Source organism: Bufo gargarizans, chromosome 8 (assembly GCF_014858855.1).
Source record: "Bufo gargarizans isolate SCDJY-AF-19 chromosome 8, ASM1485885v1, whole genome shotgun sequence".
Taxonomy (NCBI): Eukaryota; Metazoa; Chordata; class Amphibia; order Anura; family Bufonidae; genus Bufo; species Bufo gargarizans.
In genome coordinates, this window is record NC_058087.1 from 171,966,713 (window position 1) to 171,993,597 (window position 26,885).

The 26,885-nt window shown below is 44.6% G+C and overlaps 1 protein-coding gene across 1 annotated transcript in view; it reads left to right on the forward strand.

Annotated features, from left to right (window-relative positions):
- MICALL2 (MICAL like 2) overlaps positions 1–26,885 on the forward strand; it is a 45,837-nt gene that overhangs the window by 12,010 nt on the left and 6,942 nt on the right. The window contains 13 exon segments of the mRNA XM_044304556.1: positions 5,874–5,922; positions 7,093–7,234; positions 12,855–12,895; positions 12,897–13,010; positions 13,288–13,409; positions 13,500–14,395; positions 15,554–15,605; positions 15,830–16,104; positions 16,305–16,398; positions 18,619–18,779; positions 22,150–22,341; positions 26,324–26,379; positions 26,696–26,819. Of these exon segments, the coding sequence (XP_044160491.1) occupies positions 5,874–5,922; positions 7,093–7,234; positions 12,855–12,895; positions 12,897–13,010; positions 13,288–13,409; positions 13,500–14,395; positions 15,554–15,605; positions 15,830–16,104; positions 16,305–16,398; positions 18,619–18,779; positions 22,150–22,341; positions 26,324–26,379; positions 26,696–26,819 (2,318 nt within the window).

Here is a 26,885-nt window from a genome sequence, read left to right on the forward strand (position 1 = left end):
GGATGGGGGGGACAACCAAATGGAACGGAATGCGTTCTGGTGAACTCGGTTTCGTTCAGTTCAGTTTTGTCCCCATTGACAATGAATGGGGACAAAACGGAAGCGTTTTCTTCCCGCTTTTGAGATCCTATGACTGATCTCAATAGCGGAATTGAAAACGCTAGTGTTTGATATGGGGATAGGGCAGTGGGCTGAAGCTTTGCCCAGGGTAAAACGAGGCTTAGCTACAACTTTTACTGTGTGCCACACCCAGGCCTGTGGTCATCCTTTGGTTGCCAGGACAGTCTCATACCGAGGCCTCCACTACGGAGTTGGCCTTCATAAAGGGGGTTCTCCATCAATCTGATTTAACTTGAGAATAAGAATTGAGAGAAAAAAATTTGGTTCGACTATTGCCGTGCCTCCATGACAGACTGGTTGCTATGGACATGCTCCTTGACAACCTTGTTTAAAACGCCAGTCATTAGGCCTTGTTTCCTTAGCAACCAGTCCTGAAAACTGGAGAAAGTCAGTGTTATCTACGGAGATCTTATAAGTTGGACGCATGATGGTAACCAGATGTTGTACACGGGTTCGGGGACTGAGTCGTGTCCCTCCTTCCCTCCTGTTATATATATATATAGCTTGTGGTAGTGTGTGGTCATTGCCCCGGGACTGTCAACATGTGACAGGGCCAAGAAGGTGGAATTTGTGGTTTCTGACATGGACCGCATTCGTAGAGCGTCTGCCAGCAATGATGTGGCAGCAATGAGTCTGCAAATTCTTCACGAGAAACTGCTGCTTTCCTGTTAATGTGAACACGTCGAAATAGATGTTTTATTCTTCTCATCTCTCCCTTTCTGGAAGATTTGTGATTGGACATAATGTCCGTAAATATGTGTTGTATGATGAAGCAGCGTGCAACTGTCTGATTTACTTTGAGGGGAATTTTTGAAGTTTTTTGGGGGGAGATTTATCAAAACTTGTGTAAAGTAGAACAGGCTTAGTTGCCCATAGCAACCAATCAGATTCCACCTTTCATGTTCCAAGGGAGCTGTGAAAAATGAAAGGTGGATTCTGATTGGTTGCTAGGGGCAACAAGGCTAGTTTCACACTAGCAGCAGGGGACTCTGGCAGGCTGTTCCGGCGTGTGAACAGCCTGTCAGATCCATCTTGCTGCTAGTTCACGTGTGCCCCCGGACTGCCGCTCCGTCCCCGATGACTATAATGGAGGCGGAGTTCCGGCGGCGGCATGGCGAGAGGTAGCCGGGCTAAAAGTACTGCATGCAGTATCTGATCGGTGGAGGGTCTGACACCCGGGACCCCCGCCGTTTGAGAAGACAGAGGCAGTCTCGCAGTAGCACTCGACCTTCTCGCAGCTTATCCTAGGGAGGCCATGTGACATCACGTTCATCGGTCACATGGTCTAGGCGCAGCTCAGCCCTATTGTAGTGAATGGAGCCGAGCTGCGATACCAAGCACGGCCACCTAGGTCTTGGGAAAACCCCTTTAATTTCTTAAATCTGGCCTATGCCTCATTAGCATAGCTAACCACACCCACTTTTCATAACAGTCGCGCAAGATCACAAAAAGTTGCACATCTTTGCACAACCAAATCTAGCAATCCAAGGGGACTGCAATATGTGCGGAAATGTATACCAAAACAGCATTTCAAAAGCGCACATATAATATTACATAATTTATTAGTAGAACAAATCGTACAACAAACAACATATCATAAATAAAATAAATAGCAGCAATACATGAAGTATGACCGTATTAGTTCAACCGAGTCATTCAAGGCCGCATTGTCACATCTACATAGGGTATGCTGTGCCAGTAATTATTATACACATCACTTAAAATCTTATAAAGTGCACCTATGTACCCATCTAGTCCCATAAGTAGCCATACCAGTAGCTACTGTAACCTTACAGAGAGAAATCCCAGCAGGAACTAACCTGATAAGTTGGAATACTATCCCGTATATCCTGGTAAGGACAAAACAAACATCAATGAATAAAAAGTGCAAAAAGTAGCATAAGAGAACAATACAGACCAGAGGCCAGGAGTGAACACCAACACCGACGCGCGTTTCGCCTTGCTTCCTCTAGGGGGCGTGTCATAGTACCTTCATGTATTGCTGCTATTTATTTTATTTTGTGATATGTTGTTTGTTGTATGACTTGTTCTACTAATAAACATCTTTGCACAAATAGCTGAAAAAGTCACAGAAGCCCTATTTTGCTACTTTTTTGAGGCCAGATTTTGGAGCGCAGGACATGTTGATAAATCCCCCCCTATTTTAAATTCACGCAGGGGTCTCAGCTGCAATACCAGGCACGACCTGTGAACAAGAAGGGCGCTGTTTCAGGAAAATGAAGCAGTATATTTTTTTTTCTAATCCATGTACAGTCCTCTTTCATGTCCCCTGTTATTCTCTGCCTATTGTTATGTCTGCTGGCCATTGTTTGCGTGTCCTGTTTCATTAGCCATGAGATGGTTATCTGTGTGCTGAGGTCCTCTCGGCTCCCGGCTGGGTGCTGTCGCTCCTCCATGTGGCAGTGCCGTTGCATGCCGTGTTACAGGAAGCACCTGGACAGATATTAAAGGTTCGGACCATGCAAATGAATTCAGGATGTGACCTGCATTCGCGGCAGGTTGCCCGGCTGTACGGTCCCGGCTGACATCTGAGACGACCTGACCACGACTCCTGACGGGAGTCATTTATCTTGCCATCGCCATTGTTGTGTGTGTGTTTTATGTGGCTGATCATCGGCTTTTATAAAACTGAACTTCAAATAAATGCGATCATAAAATGATCCTGGGAATGGTAACATATATTGGAAGGAGGCCAAAAATGTAGGGCTGGTCCTACGTGATGGGTCATATGTGGTAGGATGTATGTTCGGCTTCTCAGGACATGCTCCGTGCTGTGCATGTTGGGGTCCGCTCCTATATGTTTGAAACTTTTTCCATTGCAACAGACAGCTTGAACTTTTTTCCGTGTCACACGTCCTTCTGTATTGTCATCTCCAGTTCTAGGTCATTATTGAATGTAAGGTCATCTTGTGTACTTCTGTAATTCAACCCGGATGTATGATCTGTCCAGTTATCTCTGCAAACACTCCCTAATATCAAACAAGTCTGTCCATGGACTTTAGATGATTTTCAGCTGGCCGCAATCTCTCCCGAACTACCCATACACCTACAGGTTCGCCTCTGCTTGATCCTTCTCCCCCCGACATCTGGCATAGCGGGAGAGCTGGTACGCCCATATACACATTAGATCTGCAGCTGAGACCCAACATCAATGTGTGTGGTATTAATAGGAATGATTTTTTATTTTTATTTTTTCCTTCCTTTCTCTTTTTTCTTATGTCCCTTGCTGCCCTTAATTCCCTTCTTGCCCTTGCTTTTTGTCCTTCTCTTGCTTCCCTTCTTTACCATGCTTCCCCTCCTTGCTCCCCTTCCTCCCTTCCTCCCTTCTTTCCCTTCTCTTTTCCTTCTTTCCCTTGCTCCCCTCTTCTCTTTCTAATTCTAAATAGTGTGAGGCCAATGGTAAAAGCGTACATATGAGAGTTTCAGACCGTACAGCTGCTATGGGCCCTTAGAGCAAGGGGCCCAAACATAGGCGGTCCCCTTCCCTTTGCTATTGCATGCTGACACCTGCGTAGACCTGTACTGCCTAATTTTGGCTGAATTTAAAGGAAAAGGGTGGGTCCCCAGACCCTTCAGTTCTAAGTAGCAAAACCTGGCACCACAATGTGGGGGGCCATTTTGTCCTGTGCTGTGGGGCCCCTTCTCTTTTACACAGGCTGCTGTTTCTGCCTATGGCCTGCACCACCTTTATGCTTCAGATCTTGTAGAAAGCTTTTTTTGAAAATTCTAAAGATAGATATAATATTTATATATTATATCTATAAAAAGATATTATCTTTATAATATATATATATATATATATAAGATTGTGATTCCGCTCTCTTAGCTCCAAATCCCCCGTTTACCCCACTCATGTAGACTTTTCTTTTTCTCATGGAGACCACCATGTCTCTTCAATAAGAACCATGTTCCACCCCCCTCCCTGAGCTTTCAGGACTTGGGGATGCGGATGGCGGGGTGTTCCAGGGAGGCTTTTCTGGCCCGTTCTCCGCTCCGGAAGGTTTTGATTTTACATGTTTTTAAAAACCAGCATGAACGGACACATCTGACTGCACAAGAATGTCACCCAGAAGTTCTCAAGAAGTTTGACTTCACTTTTGCTTCATATTATGATTTCGCTTTTTTTCATGTGTTTGTTTCCTTGACGCAATTGTGGATCTTGGAATTTAAAAGGAACTTGTCACCGGAAAATCACTGTGAACCAAGCAGAGTGTCTTGTAGGACTATCTCAGCTGAGTCTAATGATACCATTCGCTTCATACTGGAGAAAAAAGTACTTTTAATCTATATGCAAATGAGCATTTGAGTGCACTGAGGGCGGGGCCAAGCCTCTCTGTGCACCCTTTCTTCTCCTCGTTCCTCTGCCAGCCCTTCCGTCTCCTTGACTGACGAGTCCAGGTGAGACGACTGTGCAGGAACCTGGCCTGTAAATCAAGAGAGAGGGGTAGGGGCTGGCAGAGTGAGCAGGCGCAGCAAGGGTGCACAGAGTTGCTTGGGCCCGCCCCCAGTGCACTTAAATGCTCATTTGCATTAAAAGTAAACTTTCTCTATAATGAAGCAATGGATTACTAAGTGAAGGGTATCATTGCATTCAGCTGAGCGAGCCCTACAAGACATTGTGCCTGGTGGGTATGTAGTCCAGGTCCACATTCTCCTTCGGTAACCCCAATGGTGAGCTGATCATGAGGCTCAGGCAGCTCGGCTCGCCACCATTTCATCTGCAGTTTGCTGAAGGGTAAAAAGTTCAATTAGACCATGGCCTTTTTAAAGTCTATGACGGACCATGTAATACATGGTAACACTATGTCCTCCAGAGCTAGAGACGCTCATAAGAGGGGCTTTGTTGAATCGTGTGGGGTCCCAGGCAGGCATATGGAGGCCTTTACCTTGCAGGTTCTGCTTTGTTGACCATGTTCTTTAACTAGAGCACCGGGAGCTGCTGCTAATATTTCTTGGTATTGCTTAGTACCATCCAACCTGCTGAATCTGTATTTCCTCAGACATCACATATCGGGGAACAAATGGCATTCCCTATAGAGTTTAGTGCAGTGGTCTCCAACCTGTGGCACTCCAGCCGCTGGGAGACTACAACCACCAGCATGTTTAGACGGCCGCAGCCTATAGTTTCGCTATAGCTGGAGACCATTGCTTTAGAGTGTGCCAGTGGGCATTCAGAGGTGGCTGCAAGATAAAATGTCTATATTAAAGGGTTGCAGTGATCTTGTATGTTCCTTCAGAGTCATATCCCATCTGCTAAAGGACTGTAGACTTCTCCATGGCTCACCATCACCACTGCTGTTCTTAAAGAGGACCTGTCGCCTCTCCTGACATGCTTGTTTTAGTAACTATCTGCATTCCCCATGTAATATCAATCCTGGAGCGTCTATTCTTATGACTCTCTGATGTACCATTCCTTTATTATTCCTGCTAGAAATTCTGAATGAATTGCTAGTTGTCTGCAATGAAGGTCCAGATGGGTGTTACCAGTTAGGGGTCTGTTTCTGCACCAGTCAGTGCTGCCCGTGTTTAAACTGTGCAGCGACCTGCCCCCAACTGTTAATACCCAGGTGGACCTTTCTTGCAGACTATTCATCACTTCTAATAGAAGTAATAGAGGAATGGCACAACATGGATACACAATAGATGCCCCAGAATTGATACTACATGGGAAGTGGGGGTGACAGGTGGGTAAAAAAAATTTTAATCCAATTTTATTTTATTTTTTCCCCCAGAAATTTTAACTCCCTTAGCAAGGAGAATGTCTATGAGAACAACCACCTGGTAAGTTCATATTCCTTTTTTATTTTTATTTGTACATAAGGGGGCATTATCCTCGGTAGGACTGAATGAGTTCACATTCCTTGGAGATTTGCAGCCTGTTGTGTTTAAAGTGTAACTGTCATATTTTTATTTTATTTACTAGTTTATTAGAGCTAGGCATGTATACCTGAGTTGGGGTCCATTCACACGTCCGTGTTTTGCGGATCCTGCAAAACACTGACACCGGCCATGTGCACATCGCCGACACTATAATAGAAAATGCCTATTCTTGTCCGCTATTGCAGACAAGAATAGGACATGTTCTATTTGTTTGTGGAGCCGCGGAACAGAAGTGTGGATGCGGACAGCACACTGTGTGCTGTCGGCATCTTTTCCAGCCCCATTGAAAATGAATGGGTCCGCAACCGTTCTGCATAATAGCGGAACGGATCCGGACCATTCATACGGACGTCTGAATGGAGACTTAGTCTGTCAATGATTGTCAAAAGATGTGTAATTACCTTATAATAACAGCTTTCATTAGTGTCCTCTGTCCCTTTCCACTGATCTCTTAAGACAGTTGCTATGGCTTGTCTCGACTCTGGCTAGGAAGACGGAGGGGCGGTCCTTCACACTGCATGCCTGCATTAGGCTTCAGAGTGCGGGGGCGTGTCTCTCTGTAATCCAATCTGATTGGCTGGCAGGGAGCTGCTGGCTACAGCAAGTGTGTATGGGAAGTGAGGGAAGGCAGTTTTGGCCTCAGAGAACTGGCAGAAGAGCCATCTTGAGAAGGTCCTCATATTGTAAATGTTTAAACGGCCGTAACTAAGGGAAAAACTCAAGGAAAACAGTGGCATGTGAAGAAACTAAAGATTGCTTTATGCGTAATGCTGCTGCAGCAGTAACATATGCTAAAATAGATTTTTTTTTTAATGAAAACATGACAGTTACCCTTTAAATACTATGTACATATATTTGCACATATGCTTATGACTAATCTGTGTGGGGCCCTTTAATAGCTTTGCAGGTAGTGCACTGCTGATGGTAGCTTCACTGGATAATGTCTTTGCACAGCGGGCTGTCGGAGGTCTGCTCTCCAGCTGCCGGAGTAACTAAGAACAGGCCTGGTAATCGCTGCCCTCGTTGCATTCATGTATCCCATCAGTCCCTTGTTATCCTTTCATACTGCAGGCTTTCCGTGTTGCTGAGGAACAGCTCGGGATTCCAGCTCTCCTGGATGCGGAAGATATGGTCATACTGAGGGTCCCGGACCGACTCAGCATTCTGACTTATGTCTCCCAATACTACAATTACTTCCATGGACGCTCGCCCAGTGAGTAACCAGTTTCTTTTTTGAGATGTTTTTGAGTGACGTTGCTTTAAGGGATGCAGAGGTAGCAGACCCCATTGGATTCAGGCGCCTAAAGACACCAGTGGCGGTGGGACATGAGAGCTTCAAGTTATGTCCCTTTAAGGGTGGCTTTTCGTTGTGTTTTAAGTCAGTGCCCATATGCACGAATAGGGGCTTTATGAGACAACCCCTTTTAAAGGGGTTACCCTGTGAAAACAACTTATCCCCTAGCCACAGTCGAGGACCCCAACATTCGGCCTGTTCAGTGGAGTGGTGGTCACATGCACGCTGCCGCTCTATTCAGCTCTGTGGGGCTGTCGGAGATAGCCAAGCGCTTGGGCTCGGCTATTCCTGGCAGTCCCTTAGAGTTGAGTGGGGTGGCGGACACGTGTGTGTCTGGATCTCCATTCACACAGTGACTATGGGCCCCTCTTCTTGTGATTGGCAGGGGCCCCACCATTCAGACTTTGCCTGATAGACGCTTATCCTGTGGCTAGGGATACTTCTTTAATTGATTATTTTTTAGGACCGGATAGGCTATCAGTGTGTAATTGGTGGGCCCTGACCTTGATTAGCATAATGACCGCCACGGACTCTTCCCTGCTCTAGCGATGTCCGTGTACAAGAGGCTGCATTCAGGTACCTGCAGCTCGGCCCCATTCAGGCGGGGGCACTCTGTGATGAATGTGGTGATCATGTCACTGAGGGAGAGATTATTACATTTCCTCCATTTTGGTTTTGCGGCATGTCATGTGTCGACCCACCTCTGGGACCTGTTTCGATCTTCAGAAAGTGGCCCCAATCGGGAGGAGCGCACACCTTTCACCTCTGTGATATGCCACAAATCGGGGACCCTGCATGCATCTCCGCAACCGAGAAGTGAAGGAAGAGCAGCTGCGCATGCGTGGACACCCTCCATTGGTGGCTGCGGGAGTCGCAGAAATAGCCAAGTGCATGCTCGACTATTTTCGGAAGTCCCATAGCGCTTAATGGAGAGCAAGTGCGGACATCTCTCCATTCACTGCTATGGGAATGGTGGAAATAGCCAAGCTCAGCTATTTTCAGAACTCCCGTAGCAGTGAATAGGAGGGTGTCCGCGCATACGCAGCTGCTGTCCCTTCACCTTGGTGGCCCCGTTCCAGGGATAGGTGGGACCCCCACCTATCTGACATTTGTGGCATATTTTAGCGATACGGGACAGCCCCCTTTCGTCCTGAAACTTATTCTTTAATTATATGATTATATATATTATGATCCGCTGTAGTTTTTTACTTTTATTCGGTTGTTTATAAAGGTAAATCCTTGACATTGTGTTCTTGTAATGAGGCATGTAGAGTAGAGCTGGTTTTATCTGAGGCTGTTTGCAGAGAGGAGGTCGTGCCCCTCACCCTCCTCTGTGGGAAAGCCCTCTTCTGTGGAAAGGGAATGAAAAGGATCAGTCTCCCGGGAGGATTGTTCAAAATGTTTTCAATTGTGCGCCTCATATGAGGGTGAAACTTCATTCAACTGGCAAGGGTTGAGGAATGTGCACTGACAAAATGACCCCTGCTCCGGCTTTTTCCTTTTAGACCTAGCGTGTCAAATAATTCAGAAGTGAGAGTAGGTTGAAAAATAAAAAACATTGAGAAAAGAACATTCCAACAGCTTTTCCCCTAAACAAAAAAAAGAAAGATAAAAACAGAAACTAATTTTAGAGAAGGAGACGTAAGCCCACAGGTTTCATAGTTGGGTGACAACCAATATGGCCGACATTAGTTGCCACTCAACTTTTTGGTTCTTGGGGAGAGAGCATTTGTGACCAGAACAGTTGTCACCTAATTTTTCTGGAAGCAATTCTCACTAATATACCGCCCAATGGATTTAGTTTTTATTTCAGAAGGTATAATATGGAAAATGTTCCTTATACTCTGGACAATGCCTATTTGTTAGAAAGCTCTCCCAAGAATAAGCAGATTTCATAGTGTCCACCTATTGAAAACCCAGCCCAGCGATCAGTGTTAATCTCTACAGCACCACCGCAGGTGAATTGTGGTATTACACAGTGCCCATTGAAGTGTGTAATGCACTAACGTTCCAGGTCCTCCAGAGCAAGAGAAACACTCTGTAGGTGATACCCGCTTTGCAGAATGGATCAGGGTCCCAAGTGAGGGATCACTCTATTAACTCAGAATTCCCTGGGGTACTTGACAATATGCTTAATAACGCAGTCCAGTTTGGTTTTTAAAGTTGTATTACATATAACCCATGCTTGGTTTTCCCATAAATTGCTGCAGTTAAAATGTAGGTTATAGGTCTTTAACTCAAACAGTCAGAACATGAAGTAACACAGCAAAGCTGTAAAATGAAACTGGAGTCTCAGTTCTCCCAGTGCGATTTTAATAATCCTTGCAAAAAGTCCCGAAGAGCACATTAGTTTCACTCCCAGTTATGGGAAATCCCTGGCTCTGGGAATGTTTATGTAACTAACTAGAGATCTTTTCAATTAGAAGGCAATGTGTCATCAGAAAATGCACAAAATGACATTGTTTACAGCACGTCTTCATGGTAACCTTTTTTGTTTTTTAGAAAAAATAATTCTTCATTTTTACATGTCACTATGCAGTTTTTGCACTGGCAACTAGTGGCCTAATATGTTGAGACTTCCTGTTTTGTATAGGTAACTTTTCAGTAGCCATCACAGCAGAATTACCATGACGGATATCTGTATAATTAACACAGGATCTCCAATTCACAAGAGGTGATATTACAGCTTATCTGCTCCCTCCTGACCTCTGCACAGGACAAAGAGCATGTCGAGAAAACTCTCCCATGGAAGTCAATGAGGTCCCATCCTGTCCATTGTGTCTATGGCCCATGTAGCTGCTGCTTAAAAACAGGAAGTCTTGACCTATTTTAGGCCTAGTGGCCAAAGTGAAAACTGCAGTATTTTAGGATTTATTAAAAATATTAATCGGGATGTGGAAATAAATAAATAAATAAAATGTGTAGCATGAAAACCTGGGTCATTTTTTTGATGACCCATTCCCTTAAAGCTGGCCGTACCCTTCAGATAGGTGAATGCTCATTCCGTTGCAGTTATCCTGCAAGTCTCTCGACTATCCCCCTTGCCGATGCTGAACGTGCTTGTTTTTTGAATGGGGAGAGGGGGGATAAGCCAGCACCAGACACCCCTCGTGGTGGCTTGACTCAAGAGAACCAAAGGATTGGACATGATAAAAGCCAAGTGTCTGATGCCTTTGCTCCCTCAATATCAGGAAGCCGTCCCCGCTGAAATCAAGGGGTTCGGCAGATGTTAGTCTAATGTGTATGGCCAGCTTTAGTGCTGTACTGTTGACTGTAGGATTTCAGGCTGTCCTCTGGCAAAAAGTTTTGAAAATTGGCTCTTTCCAAAAAGAAAAGACGGTTCAGCTTTCTTTTCTGTGTAGAAAGAGAGCTAATTTACCTAACGATGGTCATCAATATTCCTCTAGCTCCACCACTGGCCACTGATTTTCAACTTTATCTAACTGGAGGTTGAACGTCTGTAATTGTTGCCCCACTATTCTCCAGTCATCTGTCAAGTTTATTAACAATACCGATGGGGGCCAAATTGGAGGCACCTAATCTAGTACATTGTATGAGAACATCCAGACCTCTCCTCAATAAACCATACTGATGTAAACCTGGAGAACAGCTGTGCAAGAAATGGGGTATGTTTGGCAAACCATCCTCCACTTGACTGGATCGGTAATGGGGAAGATGACTTACCTGCTTCCCGGTGCTTGCTGCCCAATCCTTTTCTCCCGGCCTGTGATGCTTCACTAGGCCCCCTCGCTGTAAACATCCGGTTTGACATTGCCTGCAGCCAAATCCTGGCCGGGATGGTCTGTGGCTCCTCTTGATAAGTGATCACATGATGCCAAGGGATCCAGTCACCGCTACAGCCAGTGATTGACTGCAGGCGATGACAAACCAGATGTCTTCATCGAGAAGTCCAGCTGAGCATGGCAGGCCTGGAGAAGAGCGGAGAGCCAGGAAGCAGGTAAATAATCTTCCATTTACAGGTCTAACCAAGTTGGGGGGTGGACTGCCACCCCCTTCCCCAACCCCCCGCTCCAATTCTTGTGCAACCTCTTTAAGCCTCAGCACAACAAAAGGTTCCTAAGAAATAATTGCAGGACTTTCCACTCTTGTATTTTTTTTAATTATTTTTTCTGCCTTTTTCCTTCTGTGTTTGCACCTGATTTCTTTCTAATTTGTGCTCTGGATTAAGGTGTGTACTTCTCGGAAATCAAATATTTCCTCGATAAGTACACAAGCTGTTTAAATAGAAGTTGGCTGTAGTTCTGCCATGGAGGAGGCTTCAACATGTTCTTGTTTGGCTTTTTGGCTAGAACGATGTAGTGGAAAAAAAAGAGTTACTCTTTTTAATTGGTCCCTTTTTGTTACTTGTCCGCCGAGTAATGAAGAAAACAGCATTTGTATTGTTTCGCTACAGACGCGATTTGTGTTCTAATGGGCCTGTAGGAAACACTCCTTGTGCGGTGAGATTTGATTATCCTAGTTAATGGATCACTGGTTAGCACTGCGTACATAAATACCTTCCATCTGATTTCTGGCCTGAGGAGCAAGAATAATAAAATTCATCGGTATTCAGCGTTAAAGGAACCTGGTCTGCTAAAAAGACGACAAACTGTTACAAATGCGGATTCTGAAGCGACTTTCCGTTGAAATCCTGCTGCCGAACTGGCAAAGAGATTTTTACGTCCCCTTAGACCAGGGATGGCCAACCTGAGGCTCTCCAGCGTTGCAAAACTACAACTCCCATCATGCCCACACTGCCTACAGCAGGGCATGGTGGGAGTTGTATTTTTACAACAATTGGAGAGCCTCAGGTTGGCCATCCCTGCCTTAGACCATCGTAGATGAGTGAAGGGCAGCTGCCGATCAACAATAAGATTATAATATTTTTTATTTTTTTTGATACTGAATCAGATAAAAAAAAAAGGGAAAGTTGATTTCAGAGAAAGCAACCTAACCCATGAAATCCAATGGCATTGTGGGAAAGCAAACCTAATGAGGATACCATATATGCAATGGTAGACGGTGTTGCAGGTTGCTAAAGATTTCAGAATATTTCCTCTATGCTGATAGATTGGCCCTCTAACATAAGTAAAAATGTGTTCCCAAGACTTACCACCATGTGCTGGTCCAACCAAGAAGGACAATGTTCTCATTCAAACCCTTCACCTCCTTAGGCCTTATGCACACGACAGTATTTTGTTTCCATGTCCGATCCGTTTTTCTTTGCAGATAGGATGCGGACCCATTAATTTCAATGGGTCCACAAAAAACAGCGGACAGCACACCGTGTGCTGTCCGCATCAGTATGTCCGTTCCGTTGCTCCGCCAAAAAAATAGTGCATGTCCTATTTTTTCCTAGTTTGCAGACAAGGATAGGGCATTATTACAATGGATCCGCAAAAAAAATCGGATGCCATACGGAACGTCAGTCAGGTTTTTGGGCGGACCGCAAAACACATACGGTCGTGTGCATGTAGCCTTATACTTTCCTAATGCAATAAGATTACCTATCATTAACACACATGACCTTCTCTTCCAGTTGGAGGCATGGGAGCTGTAAAACGACCTCCTCCAGACACTTCCTGAAGAACCCGCTGGAAAAAAACTAACCAATCATGTTCCTCAGCCCACAACCACTCCTCAACCAGCAAAGAAGAGCAGCCCGGCGGTTGTAGAGAATGCTCCAGTTCGAGCGGTAAGACCATATGTACTTCAGTTAGTGTTGCGTTTGATGTTGTCAACCCAGAACCTTCTGAACTGCATATCCCATCATCCAACAATACCAGCACTGATTCTGTGGTTCTAAAATCACAGAAGAACCGGTTAGAATTATTCAGACAGGTGACCATGGGTCCTAATGGATCATGTCATGAGTTGACTTCTTCATTCTAACATTCCCCTGCGTTCACTTTGTCCTCTTGAACATTCTTATTGACAGACTAACAGTCAACGTTTCAATTTTTTTTCCTTAGGGTATTAGAGAAATTAATCCTAACAGCGCAGTAAGCAGCAACTGCCATATCTGTGGTAAACATGTCCACTTGGTCCAGAGGCACATGGCTGATGGAAAGCTCTATCACAGAAATTGCTTCAGGTAGGTCTTGTGGACATGGTGGTTGAGGCTATGTGAAGGAACGCCAGTATATACTTGGCCATTCAAAATTATTTTATGCCTTCTTTTCAGGTGTAAACAGTGTTCGAGAACATTGCAACCAGGCAGTTACAAAATAGGAGACCATCCGGGTACATTTGTCTGCACAAATCACCATTGTAACACTCCCTCCCCTACATCTACTAGTGTCTCTTCCACTGGACCATATGCACCTGTGGTATCTTCTTCAGGGGGTAATCGGAGCAGCCCAGTTCCAACTAGTCAACCATTTAGCTCTCCGAACAGCAGAAGTTGGCAAAGTACCACAAGTCCATCTGTCCCAACTTCAACCAGCAGAACTGCTACTGGCTTTGCCAACAAAAACACTACTGATGTCCCGAGAACAATAGGGCAAGAGTCTGGATATAAGACCACTCCTACTGTACAATCTCCAGCCAATAAGGATGTTCCTACTTCTGCAAGCACAACCAAATATGACTCCACAAACAGGATGGCACTGGGATTTTATGGTAGCCCCGAATTAAGAAACAATGCCTCTAGTCCATTGGGGCCAAATAAGGACAAAATGGCTACAAATATGTCCAACAGTCCAACAACTGGTTATTTACAGGCAGGCAAAGGAATCAAAGATATTAGTCATATTTCTTCATCCCAGAACAACTCTCAGAGAGACGCCCAAAAAGATTTGGGGCGCACTGCTCAACAAACCAAATTGACTGGTGCCTCGGGAAATACCATAACAGTGTCTTCTCTGTCTACTGGAAAGTGGTCTTCACCATCTACTAAAGATGACACAAAGGAAGCGGATACCTCCTCGAAGCCTTGGGTTTCATCAGCTGCAAAAAAAAAAGAAGCCCGTGACAAGTTTTTTCAGTCAAGTCCCATTGTTCCGGAGCCAACAACAAATCCGTCATCAAATGTTCAAGAATCTCCCAAAATATCTGTGTCCAATGGACTTGGAAGAACAGGTGGTTATTAATGTAACGCCACGAAGTGTCTGAGGCCAACACTGAAAAGGATAAAGCTAGGAACTTTCTTTTAAAAAATATTCCTAGTACAGAGTCTCCCAAGCCTTCCAGAACCTGCCTGACCTTTCCAGCAGTGTATCCACTCCTAAAAGGTATGAGCCTGTTTATTTGTGGCTGTATTTTTGGAGTCAAACTTTTAATTTCATTTTACCCAGTAAATCCTATTTGGCTGTGTATATTTTTATATTTTGGTAAGAACATGTTGCATGCAAATGCTTGTTTGGCTGATATTACTATCGACTGACCCAAACATCCATGTCCAGGTAGGTGAAACATGCATGTTCCTTTCAATAGAGAGAGGGGAATAAACCACCACCAGACACACACCTACTAGTGTTTCATCCCCTCGACCATATACACCTGTAGTATCTTCTTCAGGAGAAGTCGGAGCAGCCCGGTCACAACTAGTCTACCAGTTATTACCCCGACCAGCAAGTCCGTCTGTCCCAACTCTAACCAAGAGAACTGCTACTGGCTTTGCTAACAAAAACAATACTGATATCCCAAGAACAATAGGGCAAGGGTCTGGCTATAAGACCACTCCTACTGTACAATACTCCGTCATTAAAGGGGTTATCCAATTTCTCAAAAAAAACAAACACATGTGCTGGACCCCTCACCGGTAATATACTTGCCCCGCTCCTGGTGCCTGCACCGCCACTGCTGCTGCTTCTTCCTTCACACGGATGAAAACCTCTGGTTGTCTAATGTGTTCCGATACACATTAGATTGTTAGCCGGCTGGTTCAGCCGACTTTTTGAAGGGGTTTACCACAACTTGTGAAAAGGTCCTTTCAAAATAAGCTGATCACAAAGTGTCTCCCTGCAGGCACCTCCAGCAATCAGCTGTAATCTTTGAGGAAACTTGCAGTCGGTGTGCAGTTTCCCTGCAGCACCACCACAGGAAAAATTGAGTATTACATGATGCCCATTCAAGTCAATGGGCTGTCTGCGTAATACAGGATAGGACAAGTCCTCCACAGTGAGATAGGCTATTTGCAACTGCTTTCCACTTTTGCCAAGAGATGAGGACCCTGAAATGATGACCCCCTATTCCATTATGTCAGTGTATGAAAATTGTTCTTTTTTTTTCAAATAGACACCCGTCTAATTCGCCTGTGTAAGGGCAACTTTAAGAATTTTAGACCATTGTAAAGGCCGATTTTAGAGCTATTAGTAACTGACCAGAACCGCGGTCAGTGTTATGGACATGACAAATTTGGGCTTGGGGGTCCTAAAGGTCTGATAGAATATGCTCTATGATTGTCAAGATGAGACAGAGGCCCTACTGTCTCAGGTGCCCAAAATGGACACACACTCTGTAGATGCCTCTTTGATCATTAGTAGTTCCATTTTTAACAAAATGATTTCTTAGGTTACTGGATCCTCAGCCAAACGGAACAACAGTTATTACTTCCAAAATGGAGCCTGAGAAACCTGTTCCGAAGGAAAGAAAAAATAAAGTGCCAACATCTGTGTCAAGTCCTGAGCCCCCAAAACGTCAGTCAACCCCATCAGTCAGTATCAACAAAGGAATTGGAACGCCAAGGTCAGATAAGAGTCCTGTACCAGCACCTCGTACACAGACTGCACAGCCTAGTGGTCCTGGTCCTGGCAGAGCCCAGAAGGTGGACGACGACTCTTCGAAAAGTAAGTGTTCATCCAACACGGGTCTTACGTTGGGTTGACTTGTGGTTGAGCTTTGCTGAGAACAAGTGTACGATTTGGCTCCAAGTGCACATTCCAGGCCAATGTTTTATCTCCTCCCTTCTGTCTCTGGTTTCTTTGATGTCCATGCCAATACAGTTCGGTTTTTACTTTCTCTTAATGAACATTTGTGCACATTGCAGCACAAAATACTGGCAATAAAGCGGCAAAATCTGAAGCCCCCGAGGACTGGAGGTCGATGCTGAAGTCTGTGGACAAGAAACCTGTTGTCCAACGGTAAGTTTTAATAGGATAGTCAAAAGGGTTTCCAGGATTAGACAAATGGGTTTACTATCTTTTTTCCAGAAACAGCGCCACTTGCGTCCATAGGCTGTGTCTGGTATTGCAGCCGAGTCACATTCACTTAAATGGAGATTAACTGCAATATATAATACGGCTCATGGACAACAGTTTTTCTGTTTTCTTACCCCTGGGCAACCCCATTAAAATCCTTGAAAAATCTTTCACAAAATCCTTAGAAGTTTTGACTAATAGGTGCCAGGCGGCCGGGTTCCCACCAGTCACTAAAACAAAAAGGGCAGATGAGCTTAGATGACTGCTGTGTTGCGCCTTTTGAGAGTCATAGAAAGTCCTTACAGAGCTCGCTCCGCTCTCCGAGGAAAGTCCGAGCAGGGCCGATCAGAAATGAAGGTCACTGCTCTCAGCTTTGTACTTCTGCCTCCTCTGTTTAGTAATTGGTGGGGTCTCAGCACCTTGCCCCCCATGATTAAAACTTCTTATATGTCACTATGACATGTCAAAATGTGCTTAAAATAATAGGTAGGTGCCCTTTAAAGAGGAGCTGCCCCCTCTCCTGACATGTCTGGTTTAGTAACTACTTGCTTTCCCCATGTAATAACTATTCTGAAGCGTCTATTCTTATGACTGTGTTGTGGCATTCCTTTATTATTCCTGCTGGAAGTAATGAATGAATGAATGAATGAATGAATTACTAGCAGTGAAGGTCCAGATGGGTGTTACCAGTTGGTGGGGGTGTCCCTGCACAGTCTGACACTGGCAGCCCTGATTGGATAATGTCAGGTAGTGTAGGGACACCCCCTAACTAGTAAGAACCCATCTGGACCTTCATTGCAAACTGCTATTAATTATATTATAACTTTTAGCAGGAATAATAAAGTATTGGTACATCAGTCATAAGAATAGATGCTCCAGACTTGTTATTACATGGGAAATGCAGGTAGTTCCTGCTTCCTACTTTGCTCTTGCTATATATATGCTGTGAACTGTGAATAGTAATGCCTCCTAGTGCAATGTTTAGTTTTTTTCTAGTGTAATGCTTTAGTTTAAATGTCAGTTCTTGTTCCTCTGTCCATGGCATCTAGGATTGCTCCAAACAACATTTCATTGTATTACATTGTATTGTACAGTGACAATAAAGGCATCTTATCTAGTTACTAAAACAGACTTGTCAGGAGGCTGGGGGTCCTCTTTAAGTAGTACTCTGCTCAAAAACTAATATTCTTCAAGCCTACTGAAGCAGCAGGTTATCAGTACTTTGGAAACCTGCATTAACCAATTTTTTTTTATATACTTTTGCGTTTCCCATACCGGCAACCTTCGGCATTCCAGCTGTTGTACAACTATGACTCCCAGCATCCTCCAATCGCTTCTATGGGAGTTCTAAGAACTGCTAAGCAAGTGTGCATGCTGGGAGTCATAGTCATATTATTACAGATGTAGGTCGCTGATCCCTGGCCTATACGCAGATAGGGAGAAATCTGTCCATCAAGCAGAGACCTGCAGGAGAAAGCCCCCCCCCCCCCCAGAGGACACTTCTCTCCATCCCTCGCTCTTTTTAAAACTATGCTTTCTCTTAAACACCTCAGCGTTTCAGAGTAAAACAAGGTCTTTGTAAGGACGTAGCCTGTCTCACATTTTATGCCGCCCGAGGTTAGGGCATCATTGAATCTGCTAATAGTTTCCCTTTAAATGGGGATTCTCATGTTGCATGATATGTCCAATGTGAACCTACAGGGTCAGTCGGCAGACACCCCTTGCATGTTTCCAGCATTACTTGGGAGATCTTACGTAGATCTTACGATCTTCCTGGAAATAATTCACTTCCAGAAGCCTTTTATGAAGCAATATTTCCCTAAAATCACGCTCTGCTATCCTGGCGTCTTGGAATAGTTCAGATGCCTGGGTCTCCTTAAATAGAATCTTTGAGTGATTAATTCCAGGCCCATTTCACCCAAGTGTCGGCATTAGGAATAATTGTATGGCTTGAGACAGATGTGTGTTTACAGTGTGCGTCTGGGAAAATCCTGGGATTTTGGGCTTCTGACCCCACCGGCTGCAGAGCTGCGTGCGGAATAACACTTCGTTACTGAATGCAAGCCATTCCTGCTTCCTGACCGCAGACATTGTCACACATCTTTCCGATTGAGGCTCATGGCAGATGTTATTTTGTACTAACCTACCGTATGTTCTTCGTAGTACCGTGCATGAGCCGAAGCCAGCGCCAAAGGAGCCGGAGAGCACTACAACTCCCAAGAAACAAACAACTATAACCATCATCGCTCCAAGTCCTGCAAACAAAGAGAACAAGCCAGTTGAGCCGCCTGTGCCCACTGTTACACCAAGCTGGGTGGTCACAGGTAAAAAGAGAAAATCCTGAGAAGTGCCTTTGCTCTGTCTGTAAATAATAGAGGTCTAGGCTCTAATACTCAATGATTCTACAGAGATTGGCGCTATGTGGGCACCCGCTACGTTGGCATATGTGGTCTGTGATAGATTACGGTTTCATTGGACACCAATAGAGCCAAGCATGTGCAAGAATAGTAAAAAATGTCTAAACTCCAAGCAAATGTTGTATCCGATCCCCCTGTGCTGCCTGTCTGCATACAGCCAGTGCCAATCAGTATTATTTCTATATATTTATGCTCTGGTACATACCCTAACGGTGTGAATGAGACAATACGCGGGACAGAACTGAATATCCCAAATAATTTCAGAAAGTATTAGAGAAAACAGCGCCACCCCTGTCAGTGGGTTGTGTCTGGTATTGCAGCTCTGCTGTATTAAAGTGAATGCATACTTACCACTATTGTAGTTGGTAAATTCGGGACATGTTAGGCTTTTCTCCCGAAATGAACCCCCCCCCCAACCCGGGACCACCCACATGGGCAGGGTTTACATAAGCCCCACCCATTTTGGCCCATGACGGCCCAAATTTGCCAGGATGCGGTCTCTGAAAATTCGGGACAGTTGGCAAACTATGTGAATGGGGCTGTGCTGCAAAACCACACACGTCCCACGCGGACCAGTTCATGGAAGAAAGTGGCCACGTTTTACTGGTCCTGGATCGTTCCCTTTAAAGCGGTTGTCCGAGATCTTTTAACTTTGGATAGGTCATCAGTAGGGATGAGTGAATCAACTTGGAGCTGAGATCGAGTTCGGGAAATGTTTTTTTTTTTTTTACAGTATAAATCAATTTCTGAAGTTATTGTGCGAAGTCTCGCGAGACTTCGTGAAGTAATAACTTTGGCTCATCAGAGCCAATACATTCTAATACTGTACGGAGCGCTCGCTCCGTACAGTATTGAAACAAAGTTATCTGCGAATTCGACTTCGGATGTTTCATCCGAAGTCGATTCGCTCATTCCTAGAAATGGCTAGGATTTATTATAAATTTCTATTTTTATAATATTTGTTTATTTTGTTCTTTGTCTTTTGTTGTTGTTTTGTAATATTTATATAATTTTGGTCTCTGATCTTCTGATTGTTATATTCTGCATTAACCTATTAGACTCTCTTCACATCATGTTTGTGCCTCCTGTCGGAGGTATACATAGGGAGGATATTGTGATGTATACCTTCAGCGGTAGGCCTCCGCGTACGCCACTTTATATGTCACCCATAGAAGCCAATGCTGTAAAAAACAAACAAAAGGGCGCTCATTGGAATCCATCAGATGAATGGACCCCTATAGATAGATTTGATTTCTGCACCGGTAGCATATAAAGCAAACATGGGCTCTAATGTGATGTGAACAGAGCCCGACTTGTATACAGTATAAAAATGGTCGAAAGTAAAAAAACAAAAACAATGTAACCTGGTCGCCCATAGCAGCCAGTCAGCGACCACCCATTTCCACTACAGCTTAGAAACTGAAAGCTGATCTCTGATTGGTTGCTGTAAGGAGGCCCCTCCCCTCGTGTATGTACATTGTTCCTCATGTATTGTACGATCTGACTGTCTGTCCTTCTTCTTCTTCTCAAACCTAGCTGACAATGCAAACCGGGATCAGATAGGCCTCCCCTAAGGTGCGGCGTCCTCTTCGTGCCGTCATATGTAATCCATGCATGTCCCCTATCTTGTGCTTTGACCCCTGCATGTGTTTTGAAGTGAACTGCGATCTATTTCCCGGGGGCCCTGTCGATGGATATCGCCTATGTAGCATGGCTTACTGATGATATCACATGTTACGTCTTCGTAAGATTAAAGGAGATGTCTCGTCAGAGACCTGTCCCTTCCAAAAGGCACCTCGCGGGGCGATCGGCTGATTGCTCCATGTCCTGCTCTCAGGCAGCCGGATCGGGAGCTGCCCAAGCAATGGCCGACCCCTCACCATAATGTCCATGAGACAACCCCATTATAGGTGGGCGTCAGCTGAACACAATTTTGGCAGGGTCAGCCTAATGCAGTGGTCAACAACCTCCGTCGCTTCGGCTGTTGTGAAACTATAACTCCTAGCATGCACTCTTGCTCGAGTGTTCTCGAGACGCCCATAGAAGGGAGCGTAGCATGCTGGGAGCTGTAGTTAAACAACAGCAGGAACGCCGCAGGTTGGCGACCTCCCGACACTTCTCCTGACGGGGAGATAAGGATCGGGCGTGTTGGATTTCAACTGCCCGATCCTTTTGTCCTCGGGGAGATAAGACGATGCAATACAGGTCGGCAAAACGCTCGTCTACCAGTTGTCCCGTCTGCTTGGTTGGCTTTACTTATCCTGATCTTCTTGGTTCGCGAAGGGAATGCCAGAACCGCTGTAAAGACTGACACACAGAACAGAGCTAAATGCAGCTGTGTGTGATACTGTCTGTACATTACACAACCTCCCAGGTCACTGTCATGGCTGCTCTTAGTGATTGTCACTTCCATCCAGTATCTGCCAGAGCAAGATAACTCAGAAACGGAGTGGGAGGAGGACTCCCTGGCCTCAGGGTGCCGCCATCGTCCTAGCGATGCTATCTCAGAATGGTCAGTCTCTTATGTGAGGTCTACGTGTGACAACACGCTCCGTCTCTTATCGGGAGACATGTTTCTACCACTTTGTTGTGTGTGGGGGAGGAGGGAGCTGTTCTTTTCTTTCTTTTTTAAAAGACATAACATTCAGTATCTGTGGCATGCGTGTGCACCAGCATGGCCCATCCCAGTGTGACTTGCCCGCTATGAGGGTTGCATTATGTCCGTGCAGCACAGAGATCTATATTATCTATACACAGATGTAGCAGAGTTGTGTTTGTCATTTGGTACAGTTTTTATTGTGGTGCATGTACATCTTGTGCATTATAAAGGGGTTGTCTTCGGGGGTTTAAAAAAGGCAGGGGCCTATGGTTTAGTAAAAAAAACAAGATGCTTTCTAATATCCTGACCATATTTGCCCCGCCACCGGAACCGTAGGGTAATTCTTTCACACATCTCGTGGATGGGAAAAAATAACCCTGCAATATGATAGACACTTCGGCTCAACCCAACGGATCGGGCAGAGCGTCGTGGCTCTGGGTATATTGGCACCATTAAAGTCAATGGGATCTGTTGATGACCGTTCCATTATAACTGGAAGTGATGATGCGACTGTTAACAGAGTCTAAAGGGACATGAGATCAGTCATGTGACTGCGGGATATCGTTACTACGGTTGGATTGTCGCTCTCTATTAGAAAGTGTCTTGTTTTTTATTTATTTTTTACGTTTATTTTTAGTCTCGTTCCTCATTGTGATGTAAATGTCTTTTTCTATCTAGAATTGCCCAAAGTGGGCCCCGGTAAGAAGAAACTTCTGGTTGCCAAAATAGACCTGTTAAATGATTGGCCCCAACCTGAGCTAAAGTGGCAGGAGGGCGCCATGACCCACGACCCCGAGGTGCCTAGTTGGCGTTCACACTGGACATCGGACAAAGAAACCTTGAAAAGCTCTTCTACAGATAAACTCCCTGGTAAGGAGACCGGCCCGAGAGGGTGGATTGTACTGTGTGGACTGAGATAAGAAAAGTATCTTGGGTTTCCTTGAAGGATAACTGTCATATTTTTTTATGATTTTATTTGCTAGTTTATTAGAGCTCGGCATGTATACCTGAGTTAGTCTGTCAATGATTGCCAAAAGATCTGTAATTACCTTATAGCAGCTTTCATTAATGGCCTCTGTCCCTTTCCGCTGATCCTTTAAAAGACTGTTGCTATGGCTTGTCTGACTCTGGCTAAGAAGACGGGAAGACGGAGGGGCGGTCCTCCACACTGCATGTCTGCATTAGGCTTCAGAGTGAGGAGGCGTGTCTCTCAGTAATCCAATCTGATTGGCTGGCAGGGAGCTGCTGGCTACAGCAAGTGTGTATGGGAAGTGAGGGAAAGCAGTTTTGGCCTCAGAGAACTGGCAGAGGAGCCATCTTGAGAAGGTCCTCATATTGTAAATGTTTAAACAGCCGTAACTAAGGGAAAAACTCGAGGAAAACAGCGGTATATGACGAAACTAAAGATTGCTTTATGCGTAATGCTGCTGCAGCAGTAACATATGCTAAAAAAATTTGATGAAAACATGACAGTTACCCTTTAAAGGGATTTACCAGTTTGGATCAACTTCCCTTAAAATAATCTTTTATGAACGTTGCATTTATTTTACCTTTTTATTACTGCTATCTCCCGTTTTGGGCTGTCCATGCTGTCCATAGTGTCTATGTAACTAGCTAGGTGGGAGGGGCTATAAACTAGCTGGGTGGCGTCAGGGGCGGGGCTGAAGCTGTGGCAGAGGAAGGAGAAGTGCATCATGGGTTTGGTTGGATACAGGAACAGGAAGTGCTACATACAGGATGGAAACAAACCCGAGTGATTGATCTACAATGGTGAAAACGGGTCAGGAGAGTCCAAATTGAAAATAGGGAAAATTTACATAAAGTAAGCAACTATGTGAGCATGTCTGTTAAAAACTATAGTAACCCTGGAAAACCCCTTTAAGAGAGTGTGAACCAGTTCTCCTTGGGTCTAGAGTGGTAAAATGTCCCTACCCATTCTAGTGGGAATATACAGAGGATGGGGGAGTGGGGGCCATGACTCCACTATGCAGGCTCCGAGGGCGACATGACCTGGAGGGAGTAGTGAGGGAGGACCACCCTGTGGGGACTGCAGTGGATTTTTTTTTTTTTGGAAAAGGGATGGAAGGTCTTGGTTTTGCTTTCTGTAAAAGTGATGGACACATTGATGGAACTCCAAGAAGCCCTGTTTTAAGTCAGTATGGTGGTACCCAGTATCTGGCTACATACACAAGTCCCTATGCCCAGATGAAGGGGGGAATTATATTTTGAGTATTTTCTGGTGTCCCCCGTGTGACATACCGCCATACAGTGTACAAATACCCATACCATAGCCGCCACCAGCACACACTACTAGAATAATGTACAAAGTGCTCAAGTAACACTATCCTATAGTGACCATATACCAGTTAACAATATTAAATACTGTCTATTCACTCTATAAATAATACCGCTATACGAGATCTGTATTGGTTTCAAGCCTCAGCCGCCATTGGTGGTGCCCCCTTTCAGCAGCGGTCTCTTATGTACCCTGTTTTTCCGCGCAGGTCGCACACCCATAAGGTGTCACCTAGGTGTTGATGTTATTTTTAACTCATTGAAAGAATGGAAGGGACTTCATGTGAACGTTCGGCCGGCCGAACACATGATCTCAATAATGTGACAAGTTACACAAGTTCTACCTCGCCCATATGAGTCACGTTAACGTCCTGGGTTGTAGGAAATCATAGCTTGGATCAGGCGTGCACCGGTGCTGCCTCCTCCAGGGCTAAGTTTAGAGGCAAGATCTTAATTTAGCCGACTATAAAAAAATAAAAAAGCTCCTAAAGATAAAATCGCTGCCCAAAAAGTACGATCCTGTCTATTAAGATAATCTCTTTTGTTTGCAGCTGTGTTTCCTGCATTCAATTATGACATCCTTTTGATCCTAATATGGAGGTAGCAGAGCTGAGTTTGTTATTGAACTCTTTAAGGATGGCAGCTAAAACTTGCAGTTTTGTGACAGATGACAAGCTCAGCTCTGCTGTGTTTGTGCGTTACCTTGTGTTGGTGACTCTGTCTATATGGTGTACTGTCATACAGTATATAAAGAAACATACCGACCTATAAGTAAGTTGAAAGTAACTGCGCCATAGGTCGGTCTGATTAGACTTTCATTCCATTCCTGCTAAATAGCGCTCACTTAAAGAGCACCTGTCAGTAGGATCAACCATATTGAAGCAGGTTGGTAGGGTTGATCCTGCTGATTAAAATGACACCTGCCTTGTGAAAATCGGTTGTGGCGTTCCTGAGAAAAAGACTATTTTTTTTATACAATTGCGAACTTTGGTGTACTAAGGGGAGGGGCCTGACCCCTCAGCTTTCCAGTGCTGGCCACTCCCCTTGGTGCACTGAAGCCCTCATTTGTATAAAGAATAAAAGTATTTTTTTCTCAGGAACGCCACAACCGATTTTGACAAGGCAGGTATCATTTTAACCAGCAGGATCAATTCTACCAGGCAGCATGTCTCGTTTTAATGGAGTTGATGCCCTTTAATGTAAATATTATTATGAATGACATATGGTAGGTGGGGACCTTGTTACAGATATGGTTATAAACCTGACGCTGGAAAATGACTTCCCAGTTCGAATTCTGACATTACTGTGTGTTGTATACTATTACTGGCAGATGCCTTGTGCCTCAGATCAGCTTTCACTTTTGACTCGTATAACCTGGCTTATTGTCTTCTACAGTCAGCTGCTCCTTAGCCTGAAATGACTGATACACAACATCTGATTCTACTTAAAGAGCCCTTCACCTTTCCTGACAAGTCTGCTGTAGTCAACTGTGTTCCCCTTGATATAGCAACACTTTCTGTAGCATTCCTCTATTATTGCTCCTAGAAATTTATGAATAAAATAAGCAGGTGGGGGTATGTCACCGCACACTGTCCCATGAGAGCTACCAGTGTCGGGACTATGCATAGACAACTCTTTGGCAGGGCTCACGGTAACGCCCAGTTGGCAATTGTAGATTGCAAGCTCTTGTGGGCAGGGTCCTTTCCCCCTCTGTACCAGTCTGTTAATGGTTTTTGTTTTGCACTTTTATATTATGCATGTGCAAGCCCCTCTTGATCTGCAACCCCATGGAATTAAAGGTGCTTTTAAATAAATAATTATACACGTTTCTAGGAGGAATAATAGAAGATTGACACAACACAGAGTTTTAAACAAAAATACTTCAGAATTATTATTTTATGGGGAATATGAGTATTTACTAAAATAGACTTGTCAGGAGAGGTGACGGGGTCTTTTTACCTGCACGTAGACATGGTAGACTTTAGGGTTACTGCCCCTTGAAGATGCCCAAGTTACGTATTGTTACTTCTAGGTCGATACGAAAGCCATTCGTTGCTTTTTTTTCTACACTGTAGTTGCATTTCTGCTTCATAACGTTTAAGCAGATTTTTAGTATGTTCTCTGGCTGACATGTACGGGGAGGATAGCAGGGTGATAAAGCGATAAACTGTTGGCTTCCTCTTCTGTCAGGAGAAAAGTCAAATATGGGAAGGGTGAAATAGGAGTTTATTACCTCACCTATGAATATCACTGGTAAAGAGCGCACCAAGGCAAAAAGTGAAATATCGCCCTCTACCTTCTGCAAATTGTAGGAAATAGATTGCAAAAATGCTGCCCTCTGTGGCCAGAGAAGAGTATTGCCTCATCCTGATTGATGGTGCAGCTCAGGACGCCCTCATTAATAAATCCAAATAGGCCATTTTGGTCAATACCCTGCACTTTTAATGACTATGTGGGGGTGCCACCGTGTTAAAATGTCTTGGGGGATCTTAGGACCCCTCTACAAGACCCATCCATGTGCTTACTGATGTAGTATATATTTTTTTCTTTCTTCCAGTTAAAAACTCCATTCCAACTTTTGTGGAAACCAACGACGTTGCCTCCTCTAACAAGGTTTGTCTTTGGAGATTTAGTGACCCTTGTTAGGCCCAGAAATCCAACTCTAGTGTATAGAAAGACTGTCGTAACCCCCGCTTAGAGGTGTCATCACCTAACAAGGCGGAGATTGAGGTCGATGGAGGTTCCTGGACAGGAGATTTGGTTGGTGCCCCCATCCTACTGCTGGAACTTTAGACCTCATTTTGACCCATGATTGATAGATACCCATGTGTATGGCCCTGTCCTCTGAAGTCTGAGCTAGTTTAAATTCTAGTGAATCTGGACCTGCACAGGGTTTATGGTCTGAATGGTCCATCTCAATCCATTGCAGATTCGCCCTGAATACATTCCAGAAAAAGAGATCCAGAGACAGCTGGAAATCATTGAGCAAGAACTGGACTACCTGGAGCAGCAAGGAGTGGAGTTGGAGAAACAGCTGCGTAGTTGTGATGGAGGTAAGGGCCTTGGGTTGGGATCGAGGAACATTTATTTTGGGGGTTTGTAGATTCTGATGTTAAAAC